The sequence below is a fragment of the Penicillium arizonense genome (genome assembly GCF_001773325.1).
Source record: "Penicillium arizonense strain CBS 141311 chromosome Unknown PENARI_contig011, whole genome shotgun sequence".
Lineage (NCBI taxonomy): Eukaryota > Fungi > Ascomycota > Eurotiomycetes > Eurotiales > Aspergillaceae > Penicillium > Penicillium arizonense.
The window spans coordinates 252,730-265,188 of record NW_019173288.1 but is presented as its reverse complement, the minus strand read 5'-3'; the positions used below and the strand labels follow the sequence as shown (position 1 = coordinate 265,188).

At 49.9% G+C, this 12,459-nt stretch overlaps 5 protein-coding genes across 5 annotated transcripts; 3 read left to right on the top strand and 2 right to left on the bottom strand.

Annotated features, from left to right (window-relative positions):
* Nucleotides 1–1,052: 1,052 nt before the first annotated feature.
* PENARI_c011G01299 (uncharacterized protein) lies at nucleotides 1,053–3,314 on the top strand (the record flags this gene model as incomplete). Its single annotated transcript, XM_022632499.1, has 1 exon — nucleotides 1,053–3,314. The coding sequence occupies one exon, from the start codon at nucleotides 1,053–1,055 to the stop codon at nucleotides 3,312–3,314; it is 2,262 nt and encodes a 753-aa protein (XP_022487603.1).
* A 380-nt stretch (nucleotides 3,315–3,694) lies between these two features.
* PENARI_c011G07401 (uncharacterized protein) lies at nucleotides 3,695–4,767 on the top strand (the record flags this gene model as incomplete). The annotated part of the gene is made up of 2 exons (XM_022632651.1): nucleotides 3,695–3,824; nucleotides 3,932–4,767. The coding sequence occupies 2 exons, from the start codon at nucleotides 3,695–3,697 to the stop codon at nucleotides 4,765–4,767; spliced, it is 966 nt and encodes a 321-aa protein (XP_022487436.1).
* A 123-nt stretch (nucleotides 4,768–4,890) lies between these two features.
* Nucleotides 4,891–6,672, bottom strand: PENARI_c011G03517 (homeobox domain-containing protein; the record flags this gene model as incomplete). Its single annotated transcript, XM_022632553.1, has 1 exon — nucleotides 4,891–6,672. The coding sequence occupies one exon, from the start codon at nucleotides 6,670–6,672 to the stop codon at nucleotides 4,891–4,893; it is 1,782 nt and encodes a 593-aa protein (XP_022487611.1).
* Nucleotides 6,673–8,275: 1,603 nt separating this feature from the next.
* PENARI_c011G05854 (uncharacterized protein) lies at nucleotides 8,276–9,698 on the top strand (the record flags this gene model as incomplete). Its single annotated transcript, XM_022632610.1, has 2 exons — nucleotides 8,276–8,436; nucleotides 8,495–9,698. The coding sequence occupies 2 exons, from the start codon at nucleotides 8,276–8,278 to the stop codon at nucleotides 9,696–9,698; spliced, it is 1,365 nt and encodes a 454-aa protein (XP_022487654.1).
* A 2,000-nt stretch (nucleotides 9,699–11,698) lies between these two features.
* Nucleotides 11,699–12,424, bottom strand: PENARI_c011G00277 (NAD(P)-dependent oxidoreductase; the record flags this gene model as incomplete). The annotated part of the gene is made up of 1 exon (XM_022632473.1): nucleotides 11,699–12,424. The coding sequence occupies one exon, from the start codon at nucleotides 12,422–12,424 to the stop codon at nucleotides 11,699–11,701; it is 726 nt and encodes a 241-aa protein (XP_022487584.1).
* Between the last annotated feature and the right edge of the window lie 35 nt (nucleotides 12,425–12,459).

Sequence of the window (12,459 nt, the reverse complement as noted above, 5' to 3'; positions counted from 1 at the left end):
GATAGGGCAAGTATATTTGATACCATACTATAATATAGAGGTGAATTCTAGTCAGCACCTTATCACTTTTCAATCCCAATGTCTCCTCGAACATATAAACTTAGGTGTCTTCGGGAAGGATAATAGAGGATTCAAAGTAAAAGCGTCTATTACACGGTAAAGCTACATTAGGAGACGTCCCTATATAGTGGCTTCTAGGAAATTAATTTCCTTATGTAAAGACATTAGACCAATCCTACTTTCTAAAGTACTCTACCACACTATCCAGCTATAGGGACGAGTCAAACTAGGTTGAAGTATCAGCAATGTGAAATTCAAAAACCAAGAATACCGCCAACGAACTCACCTCTTTAGGGTAGATGATTAAGGGGTCATCTCGGCCCTCGTATCCAAACTCGTTGCAATAAGCTCAATTGTCGTCCAATTCAAGTTAGAGTTCACTCGGGAAGGGGCCTTTCGATTGCCCTTTTAGCAAAAGAATGCATTCTATTTCTACCCTAGTAGCTTGAGAAAATGCCTTCGAAACTTCGCGCAAGGAGCTCCATTCCCGATAGCCGATGATATTCTTCCCAGCGCCCTCTTGCACAAAGGCGTCGACAATTGGACCAGTATCTTCTTCCGCGGAAATGAAAGGCAGTTTAACGTCTGGATCTAGATTGCCAACAAATTGGGCTATACCATGCGCTGTCTAGAGAGATTCAGACATGATCCGGCGGATTGGACAGTCTCGATCTAAAAATTCAAAGAACTTGTACAACAACTTTGGTATCTGACATTCACGACAGCAGTTTTACTGCATATTGGTACAAAATTTACCGATAAATCGAACGAAAAATACAAATCACAGAGTTAATGTTACCAGAAGGCGCCCATATTCGCCGGTAAAAGTGTAGATTTTGATTCCCCACTAGACCCATGTCGTCAGAAGGCGCGACGTCCCCGGGACACCTCCGAACGGGGAGACAAACTACAGGAATGCTGAAAACCATAAAATAAATAAGCACAGGAACCCCTGTCCTGCAAATCACAACACTCACACGTAAACCCTCAAAATGTCATCTCGTCGACCAATCTACTACAACCCCGCAGCCGCAAACGAGCGCATCAACTCCCCACGAATTGAAGGCCTGAAGTCCTTTCACCAATCCTTCCCAAACTACGCACCAACACCACTAGTCCAACTCCCAGAACTAGCAGTTGAGCTCGGCGTTAGCCATGTCCTCGTCAAAGACGAGAGTAACCGCTTCGGACTACCATCTTTCAAAGTCCTAGGCGCATCATGGGGATGTTTCCGCGCTATTGCGGCCAAGCTGGGCTGTCCTGCTACTATCTCGCTCGAGGGCCTTTCAACTCGAGCTAAGGCAGAGTCGATTGTCTTGACGACCGCCACTATGGGAAACCACGGCCGTGCAGTCGCGTTTATGGCCCGGCTTCTTGGGATTGAGGCTCGGATCTTTGTCCCTGAGTGTATGGACCAGGATACTCGGGACCTCATTGCTGGAGAGGGGGCGAGAATTGTTGTTGTGAAAGGGGATTATGACAAGGCTGTTCAAGGCGCTTTGGATGAATCGCGTCTGAAGGAAGGTGTCCTTCTTATCCAGGACACTGCCTTTGAAGGGTATGAGAATGTGCCTGCTTGGATCGTGGAGGGGTATTCGACTATGTTGAATGAGGTTCAGGATGGTCTTGCTGAGCTCGGTCTTACTGGTAGTGTGATGATTAGTCCTGCTGGTGTGGGAAGTCTTGCGCATGCCGTGGCTAAACATTGCAAATCGCAGAGTACGCCGTTGTCCATGGTTGCTGTGGAACCTGACACCGCTGCTTGTTTGTCTGCTAGCTTGACTGCTGGTAAGATGGTTACTACCCAGAGCTCGGAGACTATCATGGATGGTATGGATTGTGGCACTGTTTCTTCTACTGCTTGGCCGGACCTGCAGCGACTGGTTGATGCGTGCATCAGTGTCTCTTCCTATGAAGCACACTGCGCCGTGCAGTATCTGACATCTAATTCTGTGGCTGCTGGTCCTTGTGGAGGTGCTTCATTGGCTGCACTTCGCCATCTGGCCAAGGAGAGATCTTCGCTTTTAAACAAAGACTCTGTCGTGGTCCTTCTCAGCACCGAAGGCCCGCGTAAATATTCCACTCCGAAAGATGTTTCTATCGAGGACGCTGTGGGATTGACCCAAACGCTCACCCAGATCAACTCCTCCAACCCAACACTGTCTGTCACGGATGGAGTAGGCGAAACTGAAATCGCAAACTGGCTTGCCTCCTGGTTTGCACACCGTGATATTGAATACTACTGGATCGAAAAGGTCAAAGGACGGCCATCCATTGTTGGTGTCCTGCGCGGTAGTGGAGGAGGCAAATCTCTCATGTTCAACGGCCACACAGACACAGTCAGCTTGTCTAGCTACGAGGCGGACCCCCTATCAGGCTCTATCCAAAACAAAGATGGAAAGCAAGTCGTTGTTGGAAGAGGATGCTTAGACATGAAGGGCGGATTAGCCGCAGGGCTAGCAGCACTTGCAGCAACAAAGGCCAGTGGCCGTATCCCTCGCGGTGATGTCATCGTAGCTGCCGTCTCAGATGAAGAGGATGCTTCCCAAGGAACCCAAGATGTGATCGAAGCCGGCTGGCGCGCCGATGCCGCAGTTCTCCCGGAACCAACTCAAGGTGGCATTATCACTGCCCACAAGGGTTTCGTGTGGGTTGAGATTGATATCCTGGGAGTTGCCGCGCACGGCTCGGACCCCTCAGCTGGAGAAGATGCGATTCTGTACGCCGGATCATTCCTCCAGGCATTGGAGAAATACCAGTCCCACCTCCCTGTGGATGAAGCTCTCGGACAGGCATCGCTGCATTGTGGCTTGATTCGTGGTGGCGAGGAACCATCCTCATACCCCGATAAGTGCACTGTCACAGTTGAGTTCCGCACCGTGCCTGCTCAAACTGAGGAATCTATCTTGGGGGACATGAGCCAATTGTTGAAAGGGATTGCTGCGCAGAATGCTCGTTTCAGACACGCCCAGCCTCGCATTACCATGTCGCGTCCTACGCAGAAGGTCGCTGTTGATCACCCCTTCGTGCAGCAGAGTGTTGCTACTGCGTTTTCTGTGTTGGGAAGCGAGCCTGTTGTGAAGAGTGGGCCGTTTTGGACTGATGCGGCTTTGCTTGGTGCTGTTGGTATTCCGTCTATTGTGTGGGGTCCAGCTGGGGAGGGTTTGCATGCTAAAGAGGAGTGGGTTGAAGTTGAGAGTCTTGGACAGTTTGAGAAGGTTTTCACGCAGTTGGTACAGGACTTTTGTTATTAGGATCTTTGTATATGTATATATGAACGAATGAATTCAGTTGAATAGAATCGCAATTGTCTTGTTACATATCGCTAGTGGATTTCGATGGTAAATAGCAGGCTCAACGTCATTAGAACCTATAGGTGTTTAGGTTTGCTTGCTATTTAGTTAATGAACGAATGAAGCTATCTTACTTCCAACGACACCTCACGGGATGTGAATTTATGTAGTAGACGATTGTAGAGAGGAAGTTGTGTATGGCCACGAAAGAGATCTTATCGGCACGGGACTTGATCGACATCCAGACACCTTTGCCTTCCCTCACCATCCCACTTTCCACCTTTGTCTACATCTCACGACTTTTTCAACTATAATCTGTGAGCTGGCACAGAATATCCATAATGTCCGAAGAATCACCAGCTCAACGATCCGCCCGACTGCGGCGCGAGCGGCGAGAGGCCAAGATCAAGGAAGGAGGGTCAGCACGCCTGGACAAGATCACCAGTCTGAGTGGACGCACTCCGCAATCTGGTACGAAATGAAGAGCTCCATTCTCTCCGCGCTATGGCTCTCAAGCACCCCTCAATAGCAAAGCACACATACCACCACGACACAAGCTAACAGAAGCCTCGAAACAGAACGCGAAGATGCCTCACCATCCCCCCAACGCTCAATCAGCGCATCACCATCCCCAGCACCCCCAATGCCCCAATTCCGCCCCTCGCCATCCCCCCAGTCAGAAATGCAATCCCCAGAAGCCCGGCGCGCCCAACAAGAAGCCTTCCTCGCCATGCTCCAACAATCCGCCTCCGGCCAAGCCCAAGGCCAACAACTCGACAGCCAAGCCGAAGCCCTGCAAGCACAGCAAGACGCCTTCCGCGCAATGCTGAGACAATCAGCACCAGAACAAGGACAGAGCCAAGGCCTGCAATCTAACGACGCCGAAGACCCGGCCATCAAACTTCTGAGCTCCCTCCTGGGCGCGATGCCCGGTGGTGATCCCAACGCCCCGCCGGGTGCTACACCCCCCGACGCAGGCGCGCCACCAAGCCCTGGATCCTCGCTTGCCGCTATGGCGACCATGGCCGGCGTACCGCCCTTCCTGGCTAATATGCTTGGTGGAGCTGCTGCGCCAACTGAGGCGGAACAGAAGAGTACTCGGATATGGAAGACGCTGCATACTGTTTTTGCATTGGCTGTTTCCTTTTACTTGCTTTTCCTTATTGGGACTTCGGTTTCACTGTTTGGTAGTCCCCCGCCGAAGCCTGCGACGGCTCAGAATCCATTTGCGATTTTTGTTACGGGGGAATTGCTCTTGACTGGGGGAAAGGTGTTGTTTGGTGGGAAATCGGGTGGGATGGGGATGGCTGTGCAGCTTTCTAAGGATGTTATTCGTGACGGGAAATTGCTCCTGTTTGTTTTGGGGCTTGCGTCTTGGTATCATCCTGAATGGCAGGCTTCAGCATCGGCATAGTAGGACACTAGGTTTGGATAGTTTAGTTTCTATGCGATATGAGCATTTCAATGGCATGTATTCTGTCATTCATAATTTCATCATTCGTATCTACATGTAACTTATAACTTTTCTTCATCCACGTTAAGCAGATGAATCCGCCGCACGTTCAAAAGGCAGTATTGCATTCCGTAGAACACCCATAGCCGATGAATCAAGTCCCCAATCCCCTTCCCACTGATGCATCCGAGAGCCATTCTTGAAATGATCAGCAAGATGATCTACCCGAGCTGTCCAGGTAGACAGACGACACCCGCAGAATCCGCAGCTACTTTTGACATTGGCGCCTGAACCGCGCCAGGCGTCGAGGTCAGATACCGGTGTCTTCGTGCAACTGTGGAATTTGCGAAGATGTTGCCAGACATAATCCTTCCGACTAAATGACCGCTCGCCAACGGGTTTGTCGGCACAGACGTGGAATTCATGTTCTTCCATATGGGTAGGCACTGGGAATAGAACATCGCAGAAGGGACATTCGGAAGGTTGGAGATCAAAGTATTGTTGGAGTTCCGTTAGGTTCGGAGTACAGAGCCAGGAGTCGAGAGTTATATGAACGCTTTTCTCATGGCGAGTCCAATCATGCTTTTTCTTAAAAGAACGTGTGCAGAATGTGCATTGGTAAACATGATTCTCAGACCCGCCCCGTGACCGTCCCCGGATATGTCTGGGTTTGCTTTGTTTCGGGAGAAGGGGGAATGGTAAGCTTGTATCCCCAGAGGAATGATAACTCCACGCCGAAGAGGCACTGTCGGAAGACTCCGATGCCCTGCTCCCAATACTTGAGATGGAAGATGCCAGATGTGAAGAGCTTTCGTCGAAGTCGAGGAAATCCATTGCAGAGCTGTCAAGCTTGAAAGGATCAATGGTTCCGTCTGATTCTATCGAGCCAGATGCGATGGCGTTTTGAATCGCTGCTTCGGGGACGGGTTCGTCTTCTGGTGGGGATGCCTGCCATCGTTCCATTGGGGTCATGTCGGGTAAGGTGCTGGTTATCATGGGAGAGCCCGCGCGGGTACGAGACCTCGAGCCTAATCCCGATGACTGGATCTTCTGTTTCTGGCGTCGACGAGCATTCGCGAACCATGTTGATATACGCTTTTGAGAAAAGCCTGTGTCCGTTGACAGTTGGATCTTTTGCGCGTCGGTTGGGTAGGGATGTTCTTGGTTTTGATAGAACCACTCTCGGAGGACTCGAGCTCCCTTTCGAATGAATTGCTTGGGTTCTCTTCTACCATCTTCGTTGTTGAGATTGGTGACGGAGGATATGTTTCCATCTTCTGGGACGCCGTGTAGATGTCCGAGAACTGGGGTCATGGTTTCAAAGCCTGCTGGGAAGCGTTTCTCTCCTTTGGCAAGACTGCATTCCCGGAATAGAGCAACGCAGCTTGAACATGATGTCTTTGGATTCGGGTTGGCATCTGTGGTCCGGATGATTAAACATTGTAGTCGGTGTCTGCGACAATGGTTGCAGGGGACGGGGGGACGGTATGCTCCGTGTAGCCACTGCGAGACATTCTTGAGGTTTGGCTGCGGCAGATACTGATCCACGCAATCTGTCGGTAGGGGTGAAGCAGAGTTGGCTATAACACCCGAGGGTTGTAGTTCACCGTGACCTTGAGGCTCAAATTGTCGATCAGGTGTTGATAGATGATGTGACTCATGACTTATCCACTGTTCCCATCCCAGATCACTGGCATCTGAGGAATGGAGATAAAAGTCATTAATAGCGTCGGGCCCAAAGCCTGAATCATCTGGCAGCCATGGATCTGGCTCAGTTGTATGTAGAATGTCTCCTAGTCCCGAATCCAAGGCAGAATGTGGCAACGGCGGCCATGTTGGAGAGTCGATGGGCTGCTGTGAATTCATGCCATATAGATATGAGCAGAGTCACCAGGTGGTGCGGTGTCAGTCCACTCCGTGAAGTAGATGTATAGAATCAAGCCTAGAATCTATTGAGCCTGTGAGCTTGCCTTTCATTCAGATGTCCGGGACCGCTGGTCTTGGAACTAGTCTACATCTGGTTAGTGTATATTGCACCTTCCACAGACATTGCTTAGTAATGGAGATGAGTCATGTGACTGGGAGGATCACCGCTGCCCACTTGGGCAGGTCAATATTTGCTTGGCATCAATCGCAAGGCCCGCTTTTTCAGACCAGCATGAAGTGAGAGATAACTTGGCGACTTCTATATACAATGAGACATTACACTTGCTATCGATCCCGAGATCACTTTGCTTTTTCTGGATATGGCATGATACATGCAGGATGTTTCAGCATTCTTATCAAGTACAGGTTTGTCAAGTCTTTACTCACATGCACTACGGAGTACGCGGAGGCCGGAGTCTCAAGATGTTCGAAAATGTTTAGGAGGTTGAACTATATCCTTCACGTTACTTGATATAGTACTCAACACTCGTGGATCGCACTGAGTATTCTCTGGGCGCAGTATCTGTATAACTACAGTGATAAACTTTCGGTGTCCGCATGAAGAATCTAAACAGCGATACTCGAAACGGTGCGGGGAAGTCTCAAGATCAATCCCTGGCAAGATCGAGCCAGATCATGAGTCTTGATGCTGATAGGATACAACTAAGGCCCTAAAGATCTTCCTTGTCTAGCCACAGGCTTATCATCATTAAGGTTATCTCATGTCAAAAAGATTAAAAGTCATCACGTGTCACGCGGAAACTAAAACCAAACAGGAAGGATCGAAGTTCTAGAAGAACCATGGAAAAACCAACTGTCATGCATAACGGCACGGGGCGAGCACGAAAGTCAATAAGAAGACGCGTACGCGGTGCAACTTCAGTACAGTGCTCCGTACAAGAGAATATTAGCGCCGTCGTTATGGAGCACTGGTGCCTAAATTAGCTGGTGGACTCGCCGGAGTTCACTCTCAACTCCCCAGTCTAGGTGGGGCTCGTTTGAGTTGCCACCCCTGCATGGTCCGGTGAAGGCAAAAATTTTAAGTTGGGGCGTGTAAGGCCGAGCCGAAACCCGAACCCGGTGAAGAAATTGTAGACATGCCGTATAACATAACGTGCGTGCAACGGTGATTTTATGAGGTTTCCCCAGATAAAAACAATAAATAAATAGATTAACCATAAGCGGCGATCAGCAAGTGTCATGATCATTACAACTATTAGGTTTGGAAGTTGGGGAACGTTACAGCCGGGCAGTTTCTATCACCAATTTTAATGAGTCAGCAGGGCAATACTCCACTCTGATTGGCCATTACGCCGGAGTCGGACCGAAGTATACCGGCCATTGGACCAGGTCGAATCCGCATCGGGTTTTCTGTGGGCTCATGGTGGATCGATATGCCCATGGGGCAAAATCGGCACGCGAACAATAAGATGGCCAGATTCCCCTCTGGTCCTTTCTTCCCTCGTGGAATACTTCTTTTGATTCCCCGTCTCTCCTCAACTCTCTCACCTCTTTACCTCTGCTCTTCAACAAGTCAGACAGCATGGAGGTTACACCGGCACCACCTGCCTACGAGCAGGACAAGATTGCTGACAGGATCGACCAGCCTCAATTCGAGGAGGAAGGTCAGCTGAAGGGCGAGGTCCACGATGCCTTTGGTAACGAGGAGTACGCCGAGATCAAGTATAAAACCTTGAAGTGGTGGTATGTATCAACTCTGACTCGATTGTCTGCTGGAGATGATTCTGACGCGTGATCTCAGGCAATGCGGTCTGCTCATGATTTGTGAGTCAGTGTCGCTGGGTGTGTTGTCACTGCCCTCGGCTGTCGCTACCCTGGGCCTCGTCCCGGGTATTATCCTGATTGTTGGCCTGGGTCTTCTCGCTACATATACCGGATACAACATCGGCCTTTTCCGTGAAAGGTACCCTCACATCCAGAACCTCGGTGATGCTGGCGAGATTCTGCTGGGCAAGTTCGGCCGCGAGCTCTTCGGTATTGGCCAATTCCTTTTCTGCATCTTCGTCATGGGCAGCCACATCCTCACATTCCGCGTCATGATGAACACCATCACCAACCACGGCACCTGCTCCATCGTCTTCAGTGTCGTCGGCATGGTCCTCTCGCTTGTCCTCTCCATTCCCCGTACCATGAAGGGTATGACCTGGATCTCCTTCGCCTCATTCCTCAGTATCTTCAGCGCTGTCATGATCACCATGATATCCGTGGGTGTCGAAAGTCATCCTGGCCGCGTCATTCAGGCCACCGTCGAGAACGACCTTTACACTGCCTTCCAAGCCGTCTCGAACATCGTGTTCGCCTACTGTGCTCACGTCGCCTTCTTCGGTCTGATCGCCGAGATGGAATCTCCCAAAGACTTCAAGAAGTCCCTGTTCATGCTCCAGAGCTTCGAAATCTGCCTCTACCTCACCGCCGCCGTGGTCATCTACTACTACATCGGCACAGACGTCCACTCGCCCGCCCTGACCTCCGCTGGACCCCTGATGAGCAAGGTCGCCTACGGCATCGCCATCCCCACCATTGTCGGCGCCGGTGTTGTCAACGGCCACATCGGTCTAAAGTACATCTACTTCCGCCTCGGCTCCAAGTCCGGCCTGATCCACCAAAGCAACTGGCGCTCCATCGGTCTGTGGATTGGCCTGGGAGTCTCCTGCTGGGTTGTTGCCTGGATCATCTCCGAGGCCATTCCCGTCTTCAGTGACTTGAACGGCTTGATCAGTGCTCTGTTCGCGAGTTGGTTCTCCTACGGTCTGTCCGGTATCTACTGGCTGCACCTGAACTACGGCGAGTGGTTTGCTTCTCCCCGCAAGATCGCCCTCACCGTCTTGAATGTTGCCATTGCTCTGTTCGGTCTGATCCTTTGTGTCCTTGGCCTGTATGCTTCTGGTACTGCCATCCACAACGATACCGGTAACGCCAGTTTCACCTGTGCCAACGACGCCTAGTCGCTTTGATTATCGGTTGTTCCTCTATTTTTTTTCATGTTTTACCAGCATGTTTTACTAGCATTGTACATAATTGCATATAGACTATGCGAGGGCGCACTGGTTGGCTCTACAATATAACGAATATAAATAAATATCTTAACCAGTATTCTTTATTCATGTTCATTATCTTTAATGAAATAGGACAAGCTGTCAGGCTTGAGCGTTTATAACTCGCCTACCACACGAAAGGAACATGGCATGTGCCCATTGGGGCGGTGGTATTGCCCGCAGGCGCTACAAATATTTACTTGCAAACAAGAAAAGAACAAAGGATGCTCGGCACAGGGACTATCTACTCCTTTCCGGGGGAGGTGGCATACTCTTCATTGTCAGCCTCATCATTGATGTAGTCTAAAGGTACCTATGGCCTACGGCTATAACTTCCCTTCCTCGTACACCCCAAGCAGAGAGAACCTTCTCCTATTTCCAGCACCTGATAATGCGCAGCACCACACCCGCAACCATGACTGGGGAACTTTGACAGACCGTAAATTATTACGACTGGAGTCAAATGTTATTCTTTCCTTCTTATATTCATACAACAGGGGTGGCGGCCCAGATGTGGTACCGCCGCCAGTCATTCTCTCCCTCTCCTCACTTTCTACTCACACTGGAAGGCAATTCCCTCGAGATGAAGTGACAATTCGATCTAGAACGAAGTAATATGCCGCCTTTGATGATTTAAGAGAAAGGGACTGCCTTTACCTCGCTTGTCTCGCTGCCCCTCCGGGCAGAAACTGCCCTTCGGTAAGTCACTATTACTATTTGAACCTTTCCACTAGCAGCTAACATATCTACTTCGACGTAGCACCGCCCAAGCCCGTGTGGACTTTATGGAAACACATCCAATCTCTTCGGAGAGTATACCCGAGATGAAGCACGTGAATGGGGGTGGATAATGTGGGATACGGCCCGATTCGAGAACACACAGCGCAAGGAAGAGGTTACGAATGCTTTAGAAATCTGGGGCGATCCAAGAGAGAACCATGAGGACTGGGTATTTACGTGACATAACGTCGACTACTGACGCAGATTGCAAGATAACTGCTAAGCTTGATAGTGAACGTAGAAATAGCTACATCATCTTAACCAACCTGTCCGCTCTTCTAAGATTACAGTACTATGCAAGAATGATAGACTCTTTGTGGTGATGAACTGGCATCCATCATGGGTGGCTGGGGACTGGATATAGCATATCGCACCGAGCACATACCACCACGTAGTCATGACCTGTACTCCGATGGCTTATTTCGCTCCGGTAGGTGCCAACCAATCTATGCAATGTAGATTCATGCAGAGTCAATATATTCAGAGAAGTCAATATGTACAAGTCACGGTGGGAGATACGAGTGCGAGATTTCACATGTAAGCGGGGGTAGGGAAAGCTTCATGCAGGTCAGACATATAAATACTATTTATCCTTCCACGTCAGTAGGCCCTTCAGCGTCTTTACCTGCAATCAAAAGATTGTCCCTTGATCATATCGAATATGCCTTGCCCCTACTGTAAGAGAATCTACTGCGAGTGCGGTTCTGATTCCAGTGATTCCTCTGGTGACGAGTGCCCCGATGAATAAAGATGTGATTGGTTGCGAGGCTGCTTGAGATTGAGGTATATACCCTTCTTTATTCATTTTGCTTTGATTTGTTTCCAGTTTCGCGATTTGTGTGCGCGGAGCTGAGAAATCTCAAGAACCCATAACCGCAACGTATCTCCGACTCTACGTGGAACTCCCCACGACGAAGAAATGCATGTCAGGAACGACTTTATGAAAGACTTTGTCATTACTGAATGTGTGCTATAATGCTATAATGAATCTTTCGAGCACGACTACTGGTGTGAGTTAAGAATGAGACCAAAATATATTTCAATGCTCTCCATAAATTACAATCCGTCGAGGTCCAAGTATGTATTGTGCAATTTGATCCAAACAATTACAACACAGTACGACACCTCAATCAATATGTGATCGTCACATTCTTGTTCAAATACTTTGCATCCATCTGCAGGACAAGATTCTCGGCCAGCCATCTCCCCGCATCCTCCCTGGAGATAGTATAGCCAGTAACCTTAGACTCAACACCCGTCTTGGGATCCTCAACGCCAACACGAATAGGCTTAGTAGACTCCCCATCAACCAAGTGGCTAGCACGCATGATTGTAAAGGACTCTCCACTCTGCGCGAATCGATCCTCCATGACCACTTTGTCAGCGCCCGGAACCCGGACGAACAGAGCGTAAACGGGAATCATGACAAGAGGGATATCACGACCAAACCGGGAGAAGCCGGCTGTGCCGCACGCAATGATATGCGGACTGCCGGTGATGCCATTCCTTCGAAGCTCGGCGAGAGAGTCGAGGATCGTGGCCGCACCTTTTTTGCAGACATCTGGGTCGTCGACACCAAGACCAGAGGGTTTGGCGCCGATGGTGGTCACAATAATGTCGACGATGGTGCCAGCTTCTGTTTGGAGGCACTTGGATACGGCCGCGACATCGTGTGCATTTCCCCCAATGATTTTGAGGTTTGGTGTTGACTCTGTTGGGAAGATGGCTGTGAGTTTTGAGGGATTGCGGCAGAGCGCGATGCACTGATGTCCAGCAGCGAGGGTGTGCTTCAGGGCGGACAACCCGACGCCAGTGCTGGCGCCTAAGAAAGCGACGACTTTAGTGTTGGAAGTCATTGTCTTGGGTGGCTTGTGGGTGCTCAGGTAAGGAG